General features: G+C 51.0%; 9 protein-coding genes across 9 annotated transcripts; 4 read left to right on the top strand and 5 right to left on the bottom strand.

The window, feature by feature from the left end:
• Positions 1 to 2681: 2681 nt before the first annotated feature.
• On the bottom strand, positions 2682 to 3278 carry A1O9_08993 (uncharacterized protein; the record flags this gene model as incomplete). Its single annotated transcript, XM_013401687.1, has 1 exon — positions 2682 to 3278. The coding sequence occupies one exon, from the start codon at positions 3276 to 3278 to the stop codon at positions 2682 to 2684; it is 597 nt and encodes a 198-aa protein (XP_013257141.1).
• Positions 3279 to 3838: 560 nt separating this feature from the next.
• On the top strand, positions 3839 to 6245 carry A1O9_08994 (uncharacterized protein; the record flags this gene model as incomplete). The annotated part of the gene is made up of 7 exons (XM_013401688.1): positions 3839 to 3895; positions 3966 to 4381; positions 4434 to 4663; positions 4716 to 4977; positions 5028 to 5559; positions 5614 to 5857; positions 5908 to 6245. 7 exons carry the CDS (start codon positions 3839 to 3841, stop codon positions 6243 to 6245), a joined length of 2079 nt encoding a protein of 692 aa, XP_013257142.1.
• An 820-nt stretch (positions 6246 to 7065) lies between these two features.
• A1O9_08995 (uncharacterized protein) lies at positions 7066 to 7750 on the bottom strand (the record flags this gene model as incomplete). The annotated part of the gene is made up of 2 exons (XM_013401689.1): positions 7066 to 7251; positions 7418 to 7750. Coding segments are annotated over 2 exons (519 nt in total), but the record flags the coding sequence as incomplete, so codon positions are not given.
• A 591-nt stretch (positions 7751 to 8341) lies between these two features.
• On the bottom strand, positions 8342 to 9891 carry A1O9_08996 (uncharacterized protein; the record flags this gene model as incomplete). Its single annotated transcript, XM_013401690.1, has 3 exons — positions 8342 to 9428; positions 9487 to 9643; positions 9696 to 9891. 3 exons carry the CDS (start codon positions 9889 to 9891, stop codon positions 8342 to 8344), a joined length of 1440 nt encoding a protein of 479 aa, XP_013257144.1.
• A 2512-nt stretch (positions 9892 to 12403) lies between these two features.
• Positions 12404 to 14273, top strand: A1O9_08997 (L-asparaginase; the record flags this gene model as incomplete). The annotated part of the gene is made up of 3 exons (XM_013401691.1): positions 12404 to 12654; positions 12765 to 12967; positions 13168 to 14273. The coding sequence occupies 3 exons, from the start codon at positions 12404 to 12406 to the stop codon at positions 14271 to 14273; spliced, it is 1560 nt and encodes a 519-aa protein (XP_013257145.1).
• Positions 14274 to 15777: 1504 nt separating this feature from the next.
• A1O9_08998 (nitrogen metabolite repression protein nmrA) lies at positions 15778 to 17137 on the top strand (the record flags this gene model as incomplete). The annotated part of the gene is made up of 3 exons (XM_013401692.1): positions 15778 to 16421; positions 16634 to 17009; positions 17072 to 17137. 3 exons carry the CDS (start codon positions 15778 to 15780, stop codon positions 17135 to 17137), a joined length of 1086 nt encoding a protein of 361 aa, XP_013257146.1.
• Positions 17138 to 18118: 981 nt separating this feature from the next.
• On the top strand, positions 18119 to 18949 carry A1O9_08999 (uncharacterized protein; the record flags this gene model as incomplete). Its single annotated transcript, XM_013401693.1, has 2 exons — positions 18119 to 18167; positions 18282 to 18949. 2 exons carry the CDS (start codon positions 18119 to 18121, stop codon positions 18947 to 18949), a joined length of 717 nt encoding a protein of 238 aa, XP_013257147.1.
• A 2382-nt stretch (positions 18950 to 21331) lies between these two features.
• Positions 21332 to 22505, bottom strand: A1O9_09000 (uncharacterized protein; the record flags this gene model as incomplete). The annotated part of the gene is made up of 2 exons (XM_013401694.1): positions 21332 to 22431; positions 22490 to 22505. The coding sequence occupies 2 exons, from the start codon at positions 22503 to 22505 to the stop codon at positions 21332 to 21334; spliced, it is 1116 nt and encodes a 371-aa protein (XP_013257148.1).
• An 851-nt stretch (positions 22506 to 23356) lies between these two features.
• Positions 23357 to 23958, bottom strand: A1O9_09001 (uncharacterized protein; the record flags this gene model as incomplete). The annotated part of the gene is made up of 2 exons (XM_013401695.1): positions 23357 to 23850; positions 23907 to 23958. 2 exons carry the CDS (start codon positions 23956 to 23958, stop codon positions 23357 to 23359), a joined length of 546 nt encoding a protein of 181 aa, XP_013257149.1.
• Between the last annotated feature and the right edge of the window lie 1146 nt (positions 23959 to 25104).

Below are 25104 nucleotides of genomic sequence, written 5' to 3' on the forward strand. Positions count from 1 at the left end.
AACTAGATGCTAATTAGGTGCTAGCTTGCTAGCCCCAGAGGTGCAAGGGTATCGTAGGGCCACTGTGCCGGTGACCAGTGACCAGTGACCACTCACCAGGTGATTCTGGACGAGGGGTGCACGGATGGACACCAATGAGAGCGCGGGTGTCATTGTCACCGTGGCCATGGTCGTTGGCCGTGCAGAGCATGTGGGGGGGATGCTGCCGACAAAGCGATTATGCATCATCTGCGATTGTACCTCGTACAGTTGGTGGGAGTGGATGTGGACATGGATGGCGGTTAGGCACGTACGAGTACTCCGTACAGTAGAAGGAGCACCTGGGACTATGAATAACATAGCCTGGCGCTGGAGCTGGAGCCACCCAGGCCAAACCCCGAACCCAAACCCAAACCCAAACCCAAATCCTTGGCCGAACCAAAAGGCCCGACCCAACGACGACTGGCGACGCGACTCGCGAAGAGGGGACCCCATGTCAGCTGGCTTGGGAAGGTGCAGGTGCAGGTGCAGGTGCAGGTGAGGTACAGTTGAAGGCGCAGGTGCAGGTGCCGCCCCGGTGCACGAGTACTGCGCATGGACTGCTCACTGCTGCTCACTGTTGTGCTTACCCGAGCCCACAGGGAATTCTTCAATTGCGGCCTTCCGTGCGTTGCGTCTCAGACCTGATCTGATCCCAGGGTCCTGGTGGAGACGAGGACTAAGATGATCACCCCAAGGAGGCCAGGTTCAGGCCGTCCTTCACAAAAGTACCTCGAAACGGGTTACTATTTGCCCAGCCGCCGCTCTGTTGCCGCTTGGGAGGCTCATGCATGCAAAGGCACGCCGAGTAAGGTAACATTAAAATCGAGTCCAGGGAATTGGTGTTTCTCATCCACGTCCTCCGGACAGGACGAGTATTTGTGCCTTACCTAAGGCTCCTACGAGTAGTGCTCCGTACTAATAATAAACGGGACGACTACGACGAGTTCCTGCCACAGGACCTACTACTACCCAGTACCAACAGCCTGAGCCTGTAGGTTGTTTCATCACAGAAGCAGCCGAAACCAAAAGGCCACGCTCTACCAAGTGCCATACCTGGGTAAAAATCAGTACCGACCACCAGGGCGCCCAAATGCTACCGTCACTGTACTCCGTCCTCCCCACGGATAACATCCTGCAGCAATACAGGTCCATCCTCCATGAGGTAGTTGCAGTTAATTCCCCTATTTCCGGAGCTCGCTCGCCTTCACGCCAGAAGAAAAGAAAGTGAGATTCCGTTCCTGCACCCGGTCATTGATCAATCAAGAATGATCGAGAGGAGGAAGAGCTCATTGAGGCAGTCCTCGATCCTCGTACCCTCGAGTCTCGCTTCTGAAACTCCGAACTCTGTGCTATGTAGGCCCATGGCCACCTACGTATGATGCCCACCATGCCACCCACGCCACCCACGCCACCCACGCCCACGCACAGGGCATCCCCCAACTGCAACAGCGTCCCGGACCTCATACTCACTTAGGCAAGGGCACCCTGGTGTCAAACCCCAACGTCCAGGCTACATATCCAGTATGGAGCACCTCCAACGGATGTATGTACTCATGGGGACTGCGCATAAGGACCCAGGCCTCAGGACTCAGGACTTCGTAGTCTGGCCAAATCGGAGACCTGAGATTTGATGGCGCAACTATCGACCACTTTTCTCGTAAAAGGTCGGGTCTGGGTTTTCGGGTCAAAAACTCAAAGTCTACGGATTGAGGCGTGCATGAGTTGCTCCAGGGACGAAGTTTTGTGTTGACTCTGGGTAGACCCTGAACAGCTTTGTGCGTCACCCTTGCTCACCATCGTTATTCTCGATTCCTACTACTTCATTTTTGCTGGCCTCGCCATGTCTCTCGCATGTACTGTTGGGTGACTGTGCAGAGTACCTCAAATTACTAATAATATAACACTCACACTCCCCTTCTCCTCCGTCATGGCTCGCACCACTCTACTCACCGTCAGCAGGGATTTTTACTCTCAAGCACAATACCACCAATGCAGTCTCGTCGACCCCTAATAATGGACCGTCCGCAAGACCCGCGTCCATCTCAGAAAACTGGATCTGCCGCTTTCATCGCTCTCAACCATCAAACCTTATGTCAGTCAGCCATGCCCAAGCACCATTAGATTCTCAGCTTCTATGCACTCTACCCAGCGTCTCGAAAGTCGGCCCGAACGTCTGCATCCGAGACGCACCCCAACTTCAGAGATTGCCCGATGCTCAGTTGACCCAATCGCCATCAAATGCGCCGACGAATGATCTATCGACCACGATTCACCACTGATCACAAGCCAGCTTGAGGGTTCCCTAATCCCCGACTTGTTGCCCGTGCAGAGCCTAATTAATGATCGCCAAGGCCAATCGACTCGGCTGGCCCCATGAGGCACAACATGCGCTTGCATTCAGCCATAAGTGATTCTTGAAACAAGGACAAATCGTTACGAACCCCACCGCTCTACGAGTATCTTGACGCCAGGGTCAGCTGCGGCCTCATGACTAACTAGTGCAATCATCCTAAGCTGATCACCTCGGGAGTCTCCTCGGGGAACTCGAGGTCCAAGAACACTTACTTATCGGCTGTCCCATTGCTTGATGTCAATTTAGTACTGCTGAAGCTCGCTCTCCATCGCTGGATCAACAAGCCGCTGCTATCACCAGGCAGCAATCATTGGTCATTTCTACTTGGTGGCACATCGCTATGGCTTCCACCCAAATCCTCTTTCAATCTTTGACCTGCAACAATAACGGGCTCACTGTCTTGCAGCACAAACAACATTCTGGCCCATTCGTTCTTGTGATGATTGCTCCATTCGTGCATCGTTCCTCTCTGAACTGCGATATCACCTTTGTTGAGGATTGTGACTGATTCATCGTCTAGACGCATCTCAACCGTACCCTCTAGGACGATGCCATAGTCGAGGCTTTGTGTACGGTGCATGAGCGGAGCATTGCCCGGTCCAAAGTCGACGATGCGGCAGACTGTACCGCCGGGTTTAACAAGGCCTAGAGTTCCGGACTCAATCGTCTGCTCATGTGCTTTGATGTCAACCTCATCATTCAGCGAGACGGGGAATTTGCCAGTTGTGTAGACCACATTGAACCCGACTGTATCGTCTCGAAAGTAAGTCCATGGGTTCTTTTTCGATGAGTGTACCACTGCTTTGGCTGTGGCTGGGTCGTGAGAAGTAATGTGGATGGTCGGATTGGCAAGATTGGAGGGTAGTGAATCGGTGTGCTTCTTTATACCTGTTGAGCTTGACATCTCGGAAGGCCCTTCAACCAGATGGACCGAGCTACTTGCACTGATGATGGAACTGTTCTTTCGCGCATTGGTTTCAGGACTTTCTAGAAGTTGGACCTGAGGCCTTCTGCTGGATATATTATTGCAATTGATGATGTGGACGTCGTACTCGGCACTTCCTCGCCGGAGGTTTTCCGAGTATACTCGGGAAACCACGGGATCAGGAGCACGTGAATCTAGCTCAAGGTGCGCGGAAATCTCCTCAACTGCAGTCATTGGAATTAGATGTACTTACGAGTAGCATCCTCCAGGCCAAGGACCTACTAGCTACGTACGCCTACCCAGTATCTACCGAGGGTCTCAGGGCAAGTGAGAGTACCGCGTAAGGTACAGGACAGTGCAGATCAGCAAATATGTGGCTGTTGACGCCACGTCTTTAAGGCTGTGGCGCTGATTTTCCGAATCTCCTTCTCCATTTTCCGAACCCCATATTATTGTCCGTCGCTGATGGCATGGTCCCTGACTACAACATCTTCATCACCATTCTTCTTCGGTTCTCCAGCAGCTAATCGGGATTCCTCATGCTCGCGGGTTCCGGTCGCCCTCGTAAGGCATGCGGTCAGTGCAAGACCCAAAAAGTAAGCTTCTCTGTGGCTTCGCCTCGCTCGAGACGTTTTCAAATTGATGAGCACAGCTAACAAACAATAGGTGCGCTGCTCTGGTGAGCGGCCGAGCTGCAAAAGATGCACTCGCCTGAGACGAACCTGCACATATGCTTCAGTCATTGTTTCGGGCCATGCACCTTCGCAGCTGACAAAATCGACATCAACACCTGAGTTGAATGCTTCAGGCGAGTTCGAAGGAGGCCAGTTTTCACAAGGACGGGGTCAGGAGGCGTGTGCCCAGATTCTGCGTATGCCGTATGAGGAATCAATCCCCACGCTGCCAGCCCAGGACCATTATCTTGGGATTCCGAGAACACTCTTGTCGAGCCTGATCGATGTCTTTTATTCCCATGTCTACAACGCCTCGCTACTGCTCCACAAACAATTGTTCTTGCAGTCACTGACAAGGCGTACTGCTCGGCCTCATTTGGTACTAAGTGTCTGTGCCTTCGCCGCAGTGTGGGGCTCTCGAACTTCCATCTTCTTTTCTCTACTGACTTCTCACGGCCAGCTTCTACCGGGATGCAAATAGTCAGACTTCTCTTCTAGACAATGGATTTTGCATAGAATGGGCGGAGCGTGCAGGCAAACTAGTTCTTCAAGAGATCGAGACCCCTCATGAAGACAATGTTGTGACGCTGTTGAACCTTGCTCTGTTTTGGTACAGTCGCGGCGAATGGCGCCGATGCTACGTTCTCAAAGGTAGTTCCAAGTTGCCCCTTGAGGATCTCGGACCAGACCGTGTTGACCAAAGCATTTGCAGGAAATGCTTCACTAATAGTGAGTCTTCTAGGACTGGGTAGTGAAAAGTATCGAACTGGAACTGGCTTGGATTCTGAGATCCTAAGGCGCCGCTTTTGGGCCCATTATCTCATGAATTGTCATTCCGCAGAATCTGCAACAGCAGACAGGCCTTCTGAGAGAACCTTGAAGCTTCCTCTCCCGTGGCCGGAGGAAGACTTCGTTGCAGGTATCGCCGACGTTACACCGATCTTTCTAGAGTGTGGCTTTAGTAACGGAAGTCTCTACGCGGAACTGAGTCGCTCGCTTACTTTGTGGCATGTTGACCGGTTCTTCAAGCAGCGCTTTGCTAATCGGTTACCAGGCACGAGGTTTCTGTTCTGATCAGAACACCTCAACCAAATGTCTCCACAAGGATGTGCGCAATCTACGCCCTAGATGCCAAAATATCACAATGGTGGTCGAAGCTCCCGGACCAATTCCAGGTTACTCCTTCGAATATTTCAACCATACCTACAGGCCTCTTACCGAAAATCCTTCTCATGCAAACTGTTTACCGTCAATGCTTGACTGCCATCCATGCTTCTATAATTCCTCTCTTCTCATGGAGCACAGAGGATGATGCTTGGCCGGCCGCTCGACGTCTCTCCGCCATCGTCGCATTCGACCATGCTCGTGAGGCCTCCACATTGTTTGAGGCGGTTCTCAAACATTATCCCGAACCTAGTGCCATCCCAAGTTTCGTGGCCTACGCCGCATACTGTGGCTGTGCCATCCAGGTGCCCTTTATTTGGTGCTGCGAGCAACCAGTCAGAGAAAGTGCCTATGCGAATGTCAAAACTAACGCTGCCATGATTCGCGTGTTAGCAAAGCATTGGAAGTTTGCCGCGATCCTGGTGCGCTTGAAGTCACTCCGCTTCCCTAGAAGTCTGAGCTGACGCTGTTGTCAGGAAGTTCACCTCCGTTACATATACAAGATTCATTCCAGAGCCCCTTCTTTCCTTGAGAATGAGCCAAAGTATTTAGATGCAAGTAAATTGAAAGGGATCCGCATGCATAGCACTCGCGCCAGAGACTCCATACTTGGCCACACTCACATACTCTGGAGCGAAAACGGTGACTTTTTGAAAAAAGGCGAGGTACCCAGCCTGGGTGCCGAAGGAGATAGTCTTCAGAGCTCAGCTGGCCAAACAGGTAGGGTCGTTAAACCACTTCCTCAAACGTGTGCTGACTTGTCTGGGCAGGAGTTTTGTCAAAATCAAAGCCTGCTTCAGTCGATGAAGACGACGATCCAATCTCAATAACTGCTGAGCTCGCGCAAAGTCACCCAGATCCAGAACTCTCGTACATGTCGTTCAACCCATCGACGGGCACTGATATTTACTCTGAGCACATCCAAGATCTCTTTCATCCATTTCTGGACCCAGAGATGTTTATTCTACCCGACGGAGAGTTGATAAACTTCTCCCATCTCGACACAAGTCCAATGAGCTTGAACTTCCTGGACGGGTGGGCACCGGGAATGGACACAGGCTTTCCAGAAGTCCCACCACAGGTCGACGACAGAACTGAATATGGCTAAACTCAGATGTCCAATTGAAAGACTGGCATCAGAGGTTGACTTTCATTCTGCCATGATAGAAAGCCTTAAAGTCCGCTAAATGCCCTTACGTACGATTGGACTTGGATTTATGCTACCTAGGCCTGTTCGAATGAAGGTGAGGCAACTTAATCGACAATGAGAGTACCTAGGACTCTCACACTGAGTTTGAACGCGAGGACTGTGGCAGTCATGTGAATGGATCACCACCAGAGGTTGCACAATTGGTGGTTGGTCGAGCTACACTTTGTGACACACTGCAAATAAGAAGCCGAATGAGGAAAACTCGGAATATCGGCAGACTGATGTTAGCAAGTTCAGTGCTCCAACGCTGCCAGCCACAAGTTCACAGGAGAATTCGGAAACGGAATGCTGATACCCGCCCTGGAGATTCGAACCATTGCAAACCGTGACTACGGGGCAATCATATGTACCCGTTTAAATGACATTGCACAATCGTTTGTTTCTCCTATATTCATGGCCCAAGGCTCAAGGCATTGTAAGGTCCCATGGTACAAGACAAACCATCTCAAAGCGGCAACACATATCGATCTCCCACATGCATGAGTGACCATCCTGTCCATAATCGTAGCATTGTACTCATGCCCTTCATTTTCAGATCACTTTTGAACGCTTCGAAGATTTCCAATCGCCCCGTGCACCCCCAATTCCTTTCATCACGTCGTCGACAATCCCAAAGGGGCTATCCCCGCCCTTCCGTTGAGGAATGAAATTTCAGGCGTCAAACTGCATCACCGTTCGACGTTCGCAGTGAAATTTAAGCAAGGGGCGAGCCTCAAATGTCCTTCAAATATTCACCACGGTTCTTGGCATTGCTCATGAACGCGTCGACGACGGAGTCGTAGACCTCGGCCTCGTCACCCCGGTCGTCGTTGAGGAAACTGTGCCACTTGACGACCCCGCCCTTTTTCATGACGGGCGTGGCGAACGGCGCCTTGTCCGGGCCGAGATGGTCGAACAGGCGTTTCTAAAGTACAGCCTGGTTAGCTCGCACCGCCCTATCATCCCATTTCCGTGGGTTTCGGGCTTTGGCAATCCGCGTCACGTCATAGATACCAGCTCCGTCAAGGATAGAGAAAGTGCAACAAGAAAGGGAGGAGCTGGAGAATGGCGTGGACAAATTACAAACTTACAAGCTGCTCCCATAGTTTGATGTTGACCTCCTTGCTCAGCAGCATGGTCTCCGGGTCGAAGTACGGCAGTTCCGGCAGCTCGAGCTTCTTCGCCTGCATGCTCAGATTCGACCACTGCGTGTCGCACCAGATTTGTTTGGCTGGGTGGTTCTTGTAGTCGCTGGTCGCTGGCGGCGTTTTGTGCCGTGAGGCGCTGGCGATGATCGCCGCGGCGTCCCTCTTGGTGTTGGACATGTCCGGGTCGATGATCTTCGATGGGCTCCTAAATAAGGAGGCACCACGTAGATGTACTTGATTTGCAGGTTCTAGTGCCAACTTATCGCGGCGTAGATGTTTTAGAAGTAACGATTAGTCCATGAAGTTGCAGTTCTCGATCAGCCCATCTCAACGTATGAAGTGCGAAAGGACAAACACAGTCCCCGGCACGCGCGGCCCCAATCAATTCAACTGTGGAGCCTTTAATTTGCGCTATTTTCGCGAGATCCCGTGACTTGACTTTTACGGTATGTACCTGGGTACCAGGTAGGTACATCTAACGTCCCGTCAGTAGTGGCTACGATTAATTAGAGCACACGAGACTAGTGTCATTATCTTTCCCATTGAATGACTTCGACAAGTCAGTGGCACATAGCAGTCAGGACTTATTCCATTGTGATCATGTGTGATCAACTATCAGCTCACAGAAATGGCTCTGATGAGACCCTGGTATCATTTCCTTCGCAGACTGATTCATTCTCCGGGTCATATCAAAGCAAAATCAAGCGCAATTCATGAACATCGTTAAAGCACCCGGCTTTCTCTCATGTGAAAATCCATGTCATCAGGTGATCATCATTTCCAAGACATATCTGGGGTCGCCTGGATACCCAACATGCCGCCGCATAGGCAGCCTATAGCCGGATAGCCACGCTAGATCCAGTTACTTCAGCCGTTGGACCGATGGCGATGTAAATGTCGCTTGCGGGCTTCATCAGCCGGCACACTCTCCACGGCCGTGACCGTGACAATTTCCTCGACCAGCACCATGTCTACCTCGACACCATCACTCATGTAGATGGTGGTAGTACTGATGACTTGATTGGAATTGGGCGAGATCGGCGTGTCTGTAACTTGCACGTGTCCTTGTCCAGAAGAAGTTGATGTCATAGGGGCTGTTAGAGCTGATGTGTGACACGCCAGCGACGAAGACCCAGGAGCAGGGGTTGGTTGTAGGCTCTGGCTTGATGAAGCAGCAGCATGACCAGCAATTACTGCGCGCTCAGGACCAGCCTGAATTTTTACATGGCCGGGTAGGATTGGGGCAAACTTGACGGAATCGTTTTGCAGAACTTCTGGGATTTCCATCTTGCACTGTGTGGCGAGGTAGCTGCTCTGAAGCTCAAAGATAGGACAGCTTTCTTGGAGACCAGATCCTGGTTCACTTGGGGTTCCGGTACAATATGGGTTGTCAATGGCACTCTGTAACACACCATCTTCCCAGCCGCAAATAAAATCACCATGATAGCCGTAACCGGTGGGATCACCGTTCGCAAAAACAAACTGGCCATCGAGGTCCTCGAAGGCAGGTGTGTTGTAGATGGTCTCATAGAAAAGTGTGGGTAGTCTGACAGGGTATCCTTCAGGGCAATTGCCATACTTGATCTGATCAGGGTAGGCGACATGGGTAGTGTGGTTATTGCTGTCGAGATCTTGGCCGTTCCAACAAGATGGGAACATCAGCTCAGCGCGGATTCCATCGGTGCAGGTAGAGTCGATGAAAGTCTTGTTTCGCAGGCCGTGATGTTCTATCGAACCCTCATTCGTTCCAGCGCTGTAATGGAGGCAGTTGAAGCCAATGGCTTTCTCCGTCAGAGCCTGTTGGGTCTTGTCGCTGGCTTTCCATTCGGACATGGGTGGATCAGGGTTGGGACCATAAAAAGAGCGCTTCAAGGCATCTCCTGCGATCATGCGAAAGTTCTGTGGGAAGGCAACAGTAGGGTTGCCATCACCTGAACCTTCAGTGAAATAATAGCTAGAATCCAAAGAGATCAGATTGTGGACAAAGGAGGATGCTGGTGGAGGTGACTTACACAGTCATCCCGCCAACGGTAGCAACAGACTCGAAGGAGCCATTCTGGTGCTGGAAGTACATGCGAGGAGTCCAGTATACAGACTTGTCTTGAAGAATGGAACAGCTCGTGCAGTTTGAGTCCAACAGGTCGTCAATGGTGGGGTCGAGCCCCAAGTCTGTATCATGTCAGTGGAAATAGCGTAACCAAACAAAATGGCCGACACTAACTTGAGGCGCCGAAGAGAACGTGAGCGTGGATGGAGGGTACACCAGGGGCCATTATCGGATCGACTCGTCCGGTTCCCAGCTCTCCAAAGCACAAGTGCCGCCAAAAGGCCTGAACAGGGGCAATCATGAACGCGGCATAGACCAACATAATCGAATTGATGGGATTGATTTTCAACTTGACCCGAGCAGTTGGCATTGTAGGAAGACAGCAGTGTCGGTCTGTCGAAGAGGAGGTAGCAAGGAGCGGTAGCAAGGTTGGCGGAAAGGTGAGAGGTGATTATGTGGTCAAGGAGAACAAGAAATGGCCTGGCTTGGGAAAGTTCGTGTCCTAGATGGATAGGTTTGAGGTGGCGTTAAGATGTTGTTAGTTGTGAGTCTGCTGTTCAGATCGACTGGACAGCTAAGTTGAAAGGTGGATGGACTGAATGGACGACACAGTCGGAAAGAGTCAGGGATCGAGAAGCCAAAGGAGTGTGTGGGAGATTTTTTTGGAGGAGTTGAACTGAATAATGAGTGCGATGGAAATGAATAATGGTCAGGGTCAAGCCTGCGGAAGAATATCAAGTCGACGAAGAGAGCGAGGCGCGCGAGGCGAGAGGCGAATGAAAGAAGAACCGTTGATACCAGTAGTGATAGGAAGGAGCGAGTCATACGAGCTCACGTGCCTTGATCGCTCCTGTTCCTGTTCCTGTTCCTGTTCCTGTTTGTCGCGGCAAGAGACACGCGTCTGGCAATTCTCGCGATCGCGTTCGTGGGAGTGCCAGTGGCAGTGGCAGTCGCCGGTGCCGTCATAGACCTGAACAACCAGAACCTCTCAACGTCGGGCTGGCGCTGCGGAAGACGCTTCTCCTTCTCAATCTCAAAATCGAGAATGTATCAACTTTCTTTCTCAATTCACTTGTGTCTCATCCTGCTTTCCAATCGTCAATCTCCCAGGATTCGTCAATGCTGCTTGTCAGTGGCTTCTTTGAATGAAGCAACCCCGATGCTCCTCGACGGCAGTTGGCGGTCTGGCACAAACGCAAGAGCTCCTCTGTCCCCGTTGCCCTTTTGTCGATGTCCCGCACAAGATGGCCAGAGCGCTGTCGCAGCCTAAGCCACTGCTCAACCAACACAACCAACGCCGTCACGGATCCTCCAGTGATGGATATAAATTTCCTTATCCAGTAGTTGTTTGGCCTTGACACTCAATGCTTCACTCAATGCTTCACTCAATCCAGCAAAAGGTGCATGCTTGCGCAAAAGATACTAGGATATCATTCTAGCTGGCTTGCCGAAGGCGTTACTGGTGTGTTGATCATGCTAGGATGCCATTTGGAGCTGAGAGATGGAACGAGTGGAAGCAAAGCCCGGGGATCGCACCATCCCTTTTCATCGACTCTCTTCCATTTTATGCCCACCGAGCCGATGGCACCAATCTCCTTTTCATGAGGACGCTGAACCCACGCGACCCCTCAACTTCATCCATTCACCTTACAAGCAATCTTTCGTTGTTTGCATCACGGGTTAGGATGTGAGTCTGGCTGGTCAGGCTCCCTACCTGTGGCCGCCGGTGCAGCCAGATTGCACACCCAGATGAGATCAAAATCCCTGCTGGCTGCCTATTCACATCCTCCCTCTGCTGCTCTCCCTTCCATCAGTGTCGCACGTGTGGGATCGCCATTCTTTGTCATGCGCCTGCGAGTTTCCGCGAGCCAATCTCAGATATTGTGCAGTATCATCTTAGAAGGTTGCTCAAATCATTTGACTGAACGCAATTTTCCACCGCCCAAATAGCGATGCGCGTTAAGCTCCGCACAGAAAGGAGGAAAGGTCTTTTGCATGACGTACAGCGCGTGGAACAAATGGAGTGAGGAAGCATAGCAAATTTTGTCTGAAAGACAGCCTATCCGTCATGTTGGCAAAAGGGCTGCCTTGCAGCCCCGTTGCGTCTATCGTCTATCATCTATCGCCATTCAGCAACAAGGCAAAAAGTAGGAGGCAAGGCGGAGGCCGAGGGGTCATGAATCATGAGGGGTACATGTCCTCCAGACGCTAATTCAAACTGGTAAAAACGGGGAGCATTCCTGACAATTTTAACTAAGACTCGCACTCCCCATCCTCTATCGGGCCACCTGCAGCTAACCACTTATATTAGCAGGTGGTTGAAGACTTACTTAGACGATTCCAATCTGCATCACGCATGCACCTCACCTACAGCTTTAGCTTGAAATCACTCTGCCTCTGCGCCAGTTGCAGCAGACGAGGCTACCAAAAGTGGCGTAAAAATTGCAAGATGGCACTCCAGAGAAATGCACACCCAGCTGGAAATGGCCTTGTCGAGCGCTCTGGGCACCAGTCGGGTTGCGATTGGTGTGCGGAGATGCCTAAAATGCCTATGGACTTTGTAGGGAGTATGCCGATCGGAGTAACGCGCATATCAGCGCATACAACAAACCCAAATTTTCCTCCCAACCGGACGTGGATTCTAGAAGAGTGCTGGTGATTGACTAATTAGAGCAGTCAAATTGGTATCAAACTTCCACACAGAACCAAAATTGTTCAACTTTTCGTAAAATGGCTGGTAAGTGCACCTATTTTCGAGTGTCAGCATTGGTCCTCACCAGTTTAGATCCAAACGGCGAGCCCATGAGCCTACTGACAAGAAGTGCGTGTTGCCATTCGGTCGTGCAAGACTTGCCTCTAAATTGTTTCCAGTGATCAGCACTATGTCTTCGGGGCATACTCCAGAGGCGCGCGTACTGATTGTGATGACCGGAGGAACCATATGCATGCAAAAATCGCCAAATGGACTTATCCCCGCAAGGAACTTCCTGGAACGTTGCATGGCTCCAAGACCAGAATTCAACGATGGCGAGACGCATGAGCCCATAGAGGTGAGGTTCCACGACGGTCCCGACGGAATGGGCGAGCTTCACAGTTTACGGACTCCAACCAGTGTATATGGAAAACGCATAAGGTCAGTTGGAACTGTTCGCTCACTTCATGCCAGCAGTCAAGCCATGGTACGAGGGCTCGACCTGGCTGGAGCTCCCAATACTGACAATGAATATCGCTGAGACTAGCTAGATATGCTGTTCTTGAATTTGAAACACTACTAGACTCGTCGTCGATTGACAGTAAAGGTTGGGCAGAAATTGCGCAGACCATTTTTCGCAACTACAAGTTGTTTGACGGCTTTGTTGTCCTCCATGGCACGGACAGCCTGGCTTACACATGTTCTGCCCTTAGCTTCATGCTGCAGAACCTGGGCAAGCCAGTAATAGTCACCGGTATGTTTTCCATTGTGTCGCCAGTGGACTCTATTGGTCCAGGGGCAGCATCCATATTTTGTCATAGCCATCGCAAATGCCCCTACGCTCGAGTTGAAGCGTTGCGCACCGTTGTTGGATGGTATTGGCCTGGTAGATAGCGGCATGCTGGAGGGCAATACATCAGACATGCAACGCACCCGGCTGACTGGTTTGTGAAGGCTCACAGGTTCCTTTCTCGGAGAGAAAAAATGATGCTCTTGAGAACTTACTGGATTCAATGGACATAGCAGGTCACTTTATGGTCCCAGAGGTTTGCCTTTGCTTCAACTCGACTCTCTTTCGAGGGAACAGAACGACAAAGATCTCTGCAAGCGCGTTTGATGCGTTTGCATCACCCAACCTCCCTCCTCTTGCCAGAATCACTGCAATGGATACTCATGTTGCGTGGAACTTGGTGACGAGATCCACCATATTGCAGCCATTCAGCATTCAAAAAGACCTTCATATCCATTACGTAGCTTGCCTACGCATCTTTCCAGGTATCAAACCCAAGATGGTAGAGGCTGTCCTGCGCACAGAGGACCTACGCGGTCTGGTATTGGAGACATTTGGTGCTGGAAATGCTCCCAGTGGGCATGACAACAAGTTGACACAGGTCATAGCTGAGGCGGTACAACGCGGAATAGTGATTGTTAACATTACCCAGTGCCTAACAGGAAGTGTCAATCCACTCTACGCGCCTGGTATGGTTCTTGGCCGGGCAGGCGTTGTTGCTGGTGGTGATATGACGACCGAAGCGGCTTTGACCAAACTGTCCTACCTTCTAGCTCTTCCAGGAGCGTCGCCGGAGTCAGTTGCCAGAGACATGGCGAAGTCGATTCGGGGCGAATTGACTGAGAATGCCGGGACAATCTTTAGCCATCCAACTGGCGAGCTCTCATCGCCCATCACCCAGCTGACTGCGATCGCATATGCGATTGCTAGTGGCGATATTGAAAAGGTCAAAGACCTTTTACATGATGACAGTCAACTCATAAATCGTGCAGACTATTCCGGGAACACGCCAGTCCATCTCGCAGCGACAGGTCCGAGCCTTGCGGTTCTCAGATACCTTCTGTCACTTGGCGCATCCGTTCACCTTCGAAACCACACTGGATCAGGACGGACACCGCTATTTCTAGCTGCAAATGCAGGCTTGCTCCCACATGTAATGCTGCTCCGTCAGGCCGGAGCACATCTTCATGCAGAAGAGTTAGAAACTGCGAGGTTGCACGCAGGTCAGAGACCAGAAATCTGGTTGGCGACAGGACTAGAAGGCACATAGAGGCACGGGCAGGCCTTATGGGGCAGCAAAGTTGCATCGGTTATTTGCGCCACCACCACCCACGGCAAGCAATCCAACACATGGCTCTTGCCAAAGGTTCTGAGGGTCCCCTGGGCCACTGACCCGCTTACTTTGAGTGGACTTTAGGGCCTAACTTAGGGGTGAAAAGAATCACAGGCAAGTGAATGGACAATTGCCGTGGTTCCGAAGCCTCGTGGGTCGTGGCACCGGTAGCTGCACCGGCTATTGGAGTGCCGAGCACTTCGGCCACGCACGGGTATCGTGGTTGTTGATCCCAGTATCTGGCGGCCCCTGGTCAAGAGAGGGCTAAGCTTCTCGTTGAGAATTTCACCGCACAATCTGACAGTCTGATCGGGATGGTTAAATCGAGGGCCAGACAGGCCGCGGAGATGTGCCTCGTCGGGATTTGCGCCGCCCAGCTTGTGCTTGATTACTCGGAAGATCTGTCTCCAATGGGCGCACCACCTTCTTCAGGCTGTGGTGGAGCCCGACCACTCGTGGACCAAAACCACCACCAGCAAATGCACACTTTTTAGTCTAATTACATCACTTGCGATCATAAGGGGTGTGTCAGTCCAAAGATGAGGGTAATCTCGCAACGAGGAAACACTTCGTGGACGGGGTTAGCTACCTAGTACCCCGTACTCGGTACCCTATTGGTGCCTGGATGACCCTGACAAACAGGCCGTCTCTCTGTCTCATACTCCTCCTCCATCCTCCCGTCTTCCTCCTTGTGAGACCTAAACAAGCAGCCTCCCCGCGCTTTAACTGACAATCCCCCGCAATTCCATCGCGTTTCCGCTAAGGGTTTGAATGTCCCTGGAATTCCGGCGCACACCGTGAGAGGCCCAAAAGTGCATCATCCTCTCCCATTCCTAATGTTTGTGCAATGTCCATCACTAACGCCGTTTGGGGATTTTAGCCCTTTGATAACGGAGGCCTTGCTGAATTCCCCTCATCCAGGTCCCAGACCACGTTTCTTCGGCACGTTCCAAGTGCCAGTGTCGTGCTCGACGTGGTCCCAGCACCCCGCCACTACGCCGAACTCTGGTTACGTAAAGAATAAGCTGCATCTGGTTTGGCGGTAGCAGACCTTTTGAGTACCTTTGCAGAATTTGCGCAGCCAAGGGTCCTCAAATGGGCCCGAATTACGGAAGAGAATCCATTCGTTTTATTGCCCTTTGTGGATTGATGCCTTTCCACTTGTCATCTAATACTATCAATTGGGTGTTGTCCCAACAGCTGGGGACTACCCGACCTCATGGTGTGATATTTCCTGGTCTTGACGTTTCTGTCGTCATTCCTGTCATTGTCATTTTCTTCAAACCTGAGAAAACGTCTATCGAAAACCCAAGATCCCTTTCATATCTGTTTCCCCCCTCCCCCCCCCCCCCCCCCCAACTCACGATACTTACCAAGGTCTGTCGTTCCCGAGTGCCCCTTCAGCCTTGATAGTCCAATTCATAAGGCACCAATCTACCACATGCCAAATACGAGAAAAACTATAGCCATCGTCAATGGTACTGGTCGCCAGGCTGCCTCGTTGATTCGCACTGTCAGTGCAGTTGGATATGCGGTGCGCGCGCAGGTCTACTCATCGGAAGGGTTGGTAGCAGAGGAGCTGGCTGCCTTACCAAACGTGACCTTATTCGAGGGACACTTGCTCAACAACCAAGTGTTAATCGATACAATTTTCGATGGCGCGCATCTTGCCTTCATCAATACCAACCCGTTGGCTGGAGACGAGGTCAAGATTGGCAAGGCACTCGCCAACGCGGCCAAGAAACGCAATATACAACATTTCATTTACAGCAGCATGCCTGATCACTCTATCCACGATCCGAACTGGCCAGCGTTACAGATGTGGAGCTGCAAGTTCACGGTCGAAAACTATATCCGCCAACTTGGTCTCCCTGCAACCTTTGTTTATGCTGGTATCTATAACAACAACTTCACCAGTCTACCATACCCCTTATTCTGTCTCAAATTCAAGGAGGACGGGGATCTCGAATGGCGAGCACCTTTCCATCCCGACACTAAATTGCCATGGTTAGACGCCGAGCATGATTTTGGACCTGCGGTGCTGCAAATCATCAAGGACGGACCAAGCAAGTGGAATGGACACAGGTAAGCTCCTCCTGAGAAGATCCGCTACTCGAATTCATGTCGTTCTATTGCTGGATAAGAGACTCGTGAATGTGACCTACACTTCGATTCTCGCCGAAGCCTTGCCAAAGGTGGTGCCGATACTACAACCGGCGATGCCTCATGCGGCGCTCGTGACTCGTCTTAAACTCATTCGACATGTATATTAGGCTGACGTGTCGCTCCGACTTTAGAATAGCATTGGCTTTCGAAAACCTCACGCCCGTCCAGGTTTGTCAAGCGGCACAACGCGCGCTCGAACGGCCATGCCACTATGTCTATGATCCCAAGATAGAGGTGAATGTACCTGTACCAAACGGTTACCGACAGCAGCTCGCCGGAATAGAGATACTGTTTGGCAAGTACAACGCCCCATATTTTCCAGGACCGGACTTTGCCTACATGTCTAAACGAAAGGGGAGCAACGATACGATTGGTCCCAGAAACAACCATGCTTCAATAAGCAAAAATCATGATCCCCGGTCAGCCAAGGGCAAGCCCGGGAAATTAACAGATGAAGCTCGTGGACTGTGGGAGGGCTATCGGGGCTTGGAGGAATACTTTCGCGAGGTGAGTGGTGTCCTGAATTCAACATATGCTATCGCGAGTGGGAGCTGACATTCTATACTTAGGTCTTTCCTGTGGAAGAGGAAGCAAACGGCAAGACATGGATGATTGACAAAGTTGTAAGCACATGACAGCGGGAGTCTTGGGTTGTGGACGATGTTATGACCATGACGAACATTTCTTCCGTCATCTTCATTTGGTTGTGAAAGCATAGCATAGCAGGACGCGTGATGGGATTTTGCAGGGAATCATATTTTCTGGAACGCAGCATGGTTTGGAAAACCGCCATTGGGATGCTCATATTATCACCTGAGGTTCTGCCTCGGGCTTTCCTGGACGCTCATATCATAGTCGGCTGCAAGGAAGTTGGATCACAGTCAATGGCTCTCCTGTTGACTACACTGTACCCGCGTGAATCTATGAGCACTACTAGATGCAAAGTCCAGTGGGTGGAAGTATGCGGCCAGTGCCGATCCTATACTTTTATGCAAATGTGATCTACGAATTGATCAGCGTGGTCCTCGGAGAACGGGAGTGGCTTTTCCAGGGGTCTTGCAAGCTTGGAGACGCCCGAGAAAGTCAACTCTGAAATCAATACCCGGCTCACACTGCATGTCCCAGAAGGTTCGTCAAGGCGAGGTGCATAAGAAACTGCAAGGATCCGCGGTGATTCCACACTGACTCACACATTCTGTCATTCTGATATCTTCCAGATAGCATTGATCCAAAAGCGATTTTAATGTCTTAAAATGCACACTCCCCTCCTACTCGGATTGTGGCGACGGTGCCAAACTCGTCGGATTGCCAGGGATGGTGATCCCGAGGGCGTGGCCCATTCGGCTTGTTTTTTGTTGGGTACTACTAATGTACCTACATACATAGCAGTCGCCTTCAATTGATACTTTCCTCCGCATGGACTTCCCAGAGTCTATATAATTCCCACCACCGAGTTCGAAGCCAGGGTCTCCATTTTACTTTACTCATCCTCCAGAGTCAAGGAATTACTTTGACTGCGTACGAGGCGGAGCCCGTCGTGACCCATGCTCGTGGTCTTTTCCTTCTCCTTCTCCTACTTCTCCAACTCACTTGCGATCTTGACTATCCAAGTCAATATGTCAGACAAAGATGCGGCCACTCCTCGAGTGTTTTTGATTCGTCATGGTAAGCAAATCATTCTAACAATGACAGAACGTCGTCGTCTCTTGGCCGATTACTTTCCCGATTCGAACGTTTCAGGTGCAGGCTTCTCAAAATATTGACCATCATGACTTACAGGCGAAACGGAGTGGTCGCGAAACGGTCGATACACTGGAGTCACAGATATCCCACTGCTGCCCGAAGGCGAGGCCAAAATACAAAAGACGGCGTCAGTCGTGTTTGGCCCCGGAAGACTGATCGACACTAGCAAGATAGGTCAAATATTCTGCAGCCCTCGACTCCGAGCACGGCGAACACTGGAGATATTGCTAGAGCAAGTGGGAGACCCTGAGGTTCGGACGAAGTTAGAGCGCGAGAGGACGGTGACAGACGACCTGGCAGAATGGGGCTACGGCGATTACGAAGGACTCTACACACAAGAAATCCGCGAGCTTAGGAAAACGCGAGGGTTGGATCAAGATCAGCCGTGGGATATCTGGAGAGACGGGACTGAGGGTGAGGGATGTGAGTCGCCTCAACAGGTGGCAGAGCGGCTTGACCGGATGATCTCGAAAATCGCCAGGCTTCAGGGAGAAGAGCTGGCAAAGCAGCATCGGATGGACATAGTGGTAGTTGCACACGGGCACATCCTGCGAGCTTTTGTCAAGAGATGGTTAGGACTGAGTCTGGAATCGAAATTGGAGCTGATGCTAGAGCCCGGAGGTGTTTGTGGGCTTAGTTATGCTCATGGAAGCACTGATGCGAGGGCTGTTCTGGTGGGCATGAGTTTTCCTGGCTTCAGGTAGACGAGTTGACAGGATCTCGGGCCTGATTTTTATTCGTCCTGTCTCTTGCTTGATTGCTTTATCTAGCGCACTACGCAATCAGATAGATACGTGCACAAGACCTAGCAGCTTGATAGTATCAATCTCGCTCCTATTCTTTCGCAGCTTTACAGGAGACCCTCACCCTCGCCCTGGCAATTTGGCTCACAATCGCAACGCTCCTGCCTCGACTTTGTTTCGACACCGCTTACGTAAGCCCGGGAGATGCTCTTATCGATAAGCTATCTTAGTTCAACACCAGTCTTATCGTAAACTCCCAATTGGATCACTGGCGCGGCTGCGGGCGAAAGCGTCCCCAGCCGTTCAGCGCTTTTTTCCACACCTCATGAATCATGATAGAATGAGACTCAGTCGAACTAATCTTCTAGAGCCTAGGCAAGCTTAAATAGAGCGCTTATAGTATATACTGACCGCCAATACCGCGTTGGATACGGGAGGTGCTAATAAGAAGCTTGAAGATCCGGAACCAGGAGCCTGACCGTGGGGTCCTTGCACAAATTCGGGCATCAGCCGAAACATGCCAGACCTGGACAAGGTGCTATGTTTATACACAAGGAAGGTCTGCTATGGTCAGCAGCGACGATTTTCCAAAGTTTTATGGAGATCTAGGATCTGGGCAGTAGAAGGAATGGGAAGTCGTGAAAAAAGACCCCGTCGAGCCCTAATGATGCTCTTCCAACATGGTTTAGGAGGACTCTATCGTAGCTGGCTCGGTCAGCGAGGGTAAGGCTAGCCTTGAGTCGCTCGCTACTTGGTTCCTTAAGTGGCTATAGCTACAACGCGCGGCACGCTGCTAAGGGGTCCGTGATAGCCTTAGCTTTCATGAGAGAGACAACAAGCAACGCTTTAGGACCTCGATGGTAGTGCCTAGGGGAAAGGTTGAAAGGGAAACTTGCAGACGCGGCTGACTTGCTTGGTAGGCTTTATGGAACAGAAGGGTCCGAGGTGAACGAAGCTCTTCGTGACATCGCCATATCGTTCGCATCGGCCGCATCCCCTTAATGACAAGGCGGCTTCCCGGTCCTGTCGGGCGCTCTATGATGAAACTCCGATTTAAAAAGCAGGCTTTGAGCCCCCGAGCGTGCTTGGCTGTGATGTGGCAACATCTGATGTATACTATTCTTGCAAAAGGGTATCGGAAGCTTTCGAAAAACCACGCTCACCCTGAACGAACGGGTCAGGTGTGTAGTGCACAATGGAACAGGAAGACAACGCGACGCTAGAAGCGATGCTTCGAACAGCTCAGTTCAACCTTCCTGACTTCTCTCGTGTCATCGTCATGCGCACAGCCAGTGGTATTGATCGTCCACCACCCGGCATTTCCGAGATCGAGAATCTATTTTACGCCAACCAGGGAATGCTCCCCGCCTGCGATCAAGAACATATACCTCGCAGGTGTTCAAGGTGGTAACCAGGATTCTCGGCCGTTGGAGCTCCATATTCGAGAGAGGTATCCCGGCGCCAGATTATGTCGGTGGTATCCTTGCGGCATTGGGTGGCGCGCCTGATTTCGGGCAGCCTGCTGCTTTCATCACCAAGAGATCAATGAATGATATGAACAGCTTTCGAGGGAATCTGAGGATGAGAAGAGCAGCTGAAGGCGCGAGGAGACAGAGCGAAGTAGCCAGGGCGATGCAGAGCAGTGTTGCTTCGATGCCTATTGCAAATGATGATTTTGAATTCCCAGGGCATATACTATGAACCTCAACTAGACCATGTTTACATATGCTTATCATTGCCTCTGAATGTCTTGTTTGCGGAGCCGTTTCGAGAGTGATGGCTGATCGATCTAGGCTGTAATTACCGAGAAGATCTCTGCTTCGCTTCCGGTGCCCATAGCCAACAGGAAAGTCTTATGGAGAGCTGGGTCATATTGTGGTGTCCACGCTGGGTGAAGATGGGAAATTTATATTTGTCCGGGAGCGTCGTAGCAGGTAGTAATTCTTTTGAGGATAAACCCGAGATAGTCCATCTGATATCTTTCTCTTCACATTTGGGTTATAAGCAATACAGTATTATGCTTCAGGTATCTGGCCTGAGTTAAGCCATGTCCCTCATCATTCATCGTACAGATCATTGCGTGGGGACGCTTTACTCGTCCTGCAACTTCTCCAATTAGTCTTCTAGGCCCATTGATGCTGTCTCTGGGTTGTCGATCGGGGTAGCCGGTGCTTCGCATGGCTCTGTCGTGCATGATCATTCCGGCGATAGATGTTATGGCTGGGTAATATTTGCCGTTCCAACAGGAACGAGCCCAACAGACGTTTGTGAAAACTGATATTAGACCACTCGAGCGAAGGGAGCACTTTTATTACGGATGCCTGCAAGACCTTGAATGGTTCATCAGGAGGCATTGGATCGTGGACGCAATCCATATGTTACCGTGAGTCCCTTGAGCCACAAGTTTATGCTTCCATAAAGTACTTGGGCATCGTTCCAACGCCTCCTAGCCCAATGTTCTACCCGTCGATCTTTAAACCCTTTCCATCTAGCCCAAAGGATGACAAGGAGGACAAAGGCGGCCGCAACGAAGGCCTGGCGCATGAATGTCCACGCCAACCATCGCGCCCAGGAAGTCATTCGAAATAACAGCCGCCTTCGCCGGGAGGTAAGCGAAGGCGATAGCGATGAGGAGGAGAGAAGATGGTTTGCGGACATTTCTTCCCGCAAAGCAGCGACCTCTGTTGCCAGCTGTCGTAGATGAGCTTCTATTCTTGCTCTCCATTCCGACTCAGAAATGAGCTGTGATGAGGTCGTCAAGGGACCAATGACCGCTTCTGTATCAGGATCGACCTCTTCCGCCTCCACTACATCGTTACTGTCGCGTGCCGACACCGGTGAGAGAACCCTTAATCGATTTGGCTCTGAATTTGCTCGACCGCTAGCACCACCTGCACGTCCGACTTGGGCAATCTGGCTGGGTGAATTACTCCCAAAACCGAGCGTTTGCTTGAGACCTGCTCGTTCCAGTCTCCTGGTGGGCGAATCTGGGTCTGCGTCTGCATCCTCGTCTTCGGAGCTTCCACTCTGACTACGGATTTGATTCCAGACAAACTCCAGTTCGGCAACCAGTTCGCGGGCCTCCTGGGTGCCGCTTGCATACTCCTTCATGGTTTCAATTAGGGTGCCAATATATCTTCTCTTTGCATCTGTCTTTGACATTCCGGCGCAGCTATGCCATGAGTCCCACTTTTCAATCTCGGCTTCGGCTTCCCGCATTCGTAAGTCGCGTGAGGCATAACGATGGACATTGTTGGATTTTGAATGATTCGGGTCGGGTGACACGGAAGGGAGCGTGGGGCGTGGCAATATCGACTCAACATCACCCTCCATGGATTGTTTGTATAGGCCATATAGGCGAAGGCGTGCTGACGGGGGAGGTCTGGACGAACCGGTGCGTGGTAGCCGGCGAACTGTGGCGAGAGCATGGTTGAAGACGCGGTCTTGTGAGAGTCAGAAAGCACATGAGGGGGGCACTGCAGGAAAAAGAGCATAACTGACCAACAGAGTCAGACATGGCGCGCCAGGCTCAAACGAACAACGAGTTTGCGAAAAGCCTCGATGGAATCTCTCCTCGCCGGGCCCCGAGGTGTAAAAGTGAGGATGTCCCGAGCGGGTTCGTGACCGAGGTTGTCATATGGAGAAGGCTGTCAATGGACAAGAAGTCATGTTGTAGGTGGCAGTCAGATAAGGGAGAAGCTGTGCTGGATGGATAGCATGTCTGGCGCAGTTCCAAGGATCCTGAAAGAATGGTAGATGCAGTGCTAGCGTTGGTGGAGAGAGGGTGTGTGTAAGTGGTGGTGGATGTCGGCTTCTGTCTCATCACAGTCTCTCCATCTGATTCAACCACGTCGAGGATCACCTTTTCCACGGTCTGCCCATCACCTCGGCCCTTGGCATTCTGGTGGATTACGACTACGGGCGATATTAGAGACGTCTGTGCATTTTGAGCCTAGAGTGAAATACAAAACAGAAAATACAAAGTAACATATCAGAATGAATCCTAGCTTAGCTTGTTGTAATGAAACGCAAGTCATCAAATGCATGCTCAGTCTTGGTATAGATCCATTCACAACGACATTGTAACTCGAGCAGAGTCTAACAAAGTCATTTACGGCGAGAGTAACGCGTAACTCCTGTTCCAACTCTGTGGATGTCGTGATTAGCTGCTCGACAACTGCAATGGTTCAACCGATTTACTTGGAAGATCATTGATTAGTTGATTAGTCGAGCCACGGTCATCTTCATTAGAAGAAGTAGTCATGTTGCATATCGTGTCTTGCGTTCCTCCGTATAGCACGATGCATGTATTGCAGGTGTGGTATCTTGCTCCCTGGCAAATATATCCCATTCTCATGACACTATCTACTATTTCCCTTTGGGCAACCTCACTCCTACTCCGCCTGTCGTCTCCGAGTTCCCACTGATCTCCTGGCTCTCCTTAGCCATGCCTCCGGGTTTCTCTGGGCTTTCATAGCCCTGTTTTCGATTCGCCAGTTCGTTGGTTGCTTCTGTTTGAGCTGCGTACTGCTTCAAGTCACTGTATTTAATGTCTCTTAAGGCGCCCTCGTGAGATGCATGGAGATGCACTTTCGGCACCGCCGAAGGCGCGAAATCACCTCGCTGGGCCGCATCGAAGGCTTCCTTCCACCTCGACGCGCAAAGACACCACTTCATTCCGTCCTTGACTCCCGCCTCTCTCAAATTGTTTCCTCTCGAATTGGTGAAGTCAAGGAAGTCTTTGTTGACTGTGGCGCCGACCGAATGATTCCCTTTGTCTTCAGGTCCGGTTCTGCAGTATCCATCACGGTAGAAACCAGTCGAGGGTTCTTTAGAGAGTTGTGCTAGCTGCCCACCCGCCACTGATCGCTCAGGTCAGACTTGTTTTGTGCATACTAGGGGCGAAACTTATCCTTACCGTTCTTGTTCTTCATCATCTCCTTGCTCGAAATTTGCTCAGGTGACCCCATGTTCCCTGCCTTTCCTCTCGCTCCGAACAACGCCTCCTTGATGCTGACGAGGACGAGACCTGCTATACTGCTGATGCGCGGACTTTCAATGTAGGGACTTTTCAGTTGGAAGGCATAGAATATGCATCCAAGGACTTTCCCCATACATAATGTAAGTTTCACCGAGAGGCATGCATCATGACGTTTCAGACCTCTGACATCATTGCCTCTCTGCCACTACATGCACCGAACTTCATTTTCGAGCGAAGGGGCTAGGTTGAGCATCCGCTTGACAGTACAGCAACTGCATATTCTTTTTCCCGCATCGATATTGTTGAGTACCCATAACACTAGAATCTCTCGATTATGAGGAGTGAAGTTAGCTCAAAGTAGTTCAATTTGTCCACCAATGCTGTCCCAGTATGTATATTATACAGTACTCAGTATTGTGCATGTGTACGAGATAAGATAAGATCCCGGCAGATCTGTTGTTCCGCCCCATTTACAGTTGGCTGGCAGTCAAGCCTCTGCGTTCTTTTGGATTTCACGTCATACCCAAGTCTCAAGTCAGCAGTCATGATTCATCAGTTAATCGCGAACGAAATCCATCGTCCCACAGGGATCTGTTGGATTCACTTCACCCCAGCATAAGTATGGTTGTCGTACGTGAATCGACAAACGCTTGTCCAGAGAAAGTGTCTCAAAGGCCTCACCTCAAACCCGACGGATGAAAGTTTAGTCGATATTACCACCAATTCTCGACCTCACGTTGCTTTCCTAGAGGGAGAGCAAAGCCCGCTGCCAAGCTCCCGGGCTCTTTTCGAGGCGCCATCATATCTCAGACACATTTTACGGAGTATTGCAAGGGTAATTCTAGAATATGGGACCCTGTATTTCATTTCCCCCAATTGGTCGTCGGCAATGTACCCGGCTTAGCGGAAGCCAAACCCCGGTGAGATGTGCTTTCCTCCAAGCGAAGCCATCCAATTCACTCGTTGCGAGAATGCCATCTCCTCCTCTACGGTGGTGCCGATCCCCGAAAGATTTCTCCAAGAATTTTGCCCACGCTGCTCCTCAGGGTTGTGATATCTAGTCCCGGAGCATATGATACATGGTAGCTGGACCATACACCGTTGCATGGTCATGCAAAGCGATACGGACACTCAT

This window comes from Exophiala aquamarina (assembly GCF_000709125.1).
Source record: "Exophiala aquamarina CBS 119918 chromosome Unknown aczIA-supercont1.9, whole genome shotgun sequence".
NCBI lineage: Eukaryota > Fungi > Ascomycota > Eurotiomycetes > Chaetothyriales > Herpotrichiellaceae > Exophiala > Exophiala aquamarina.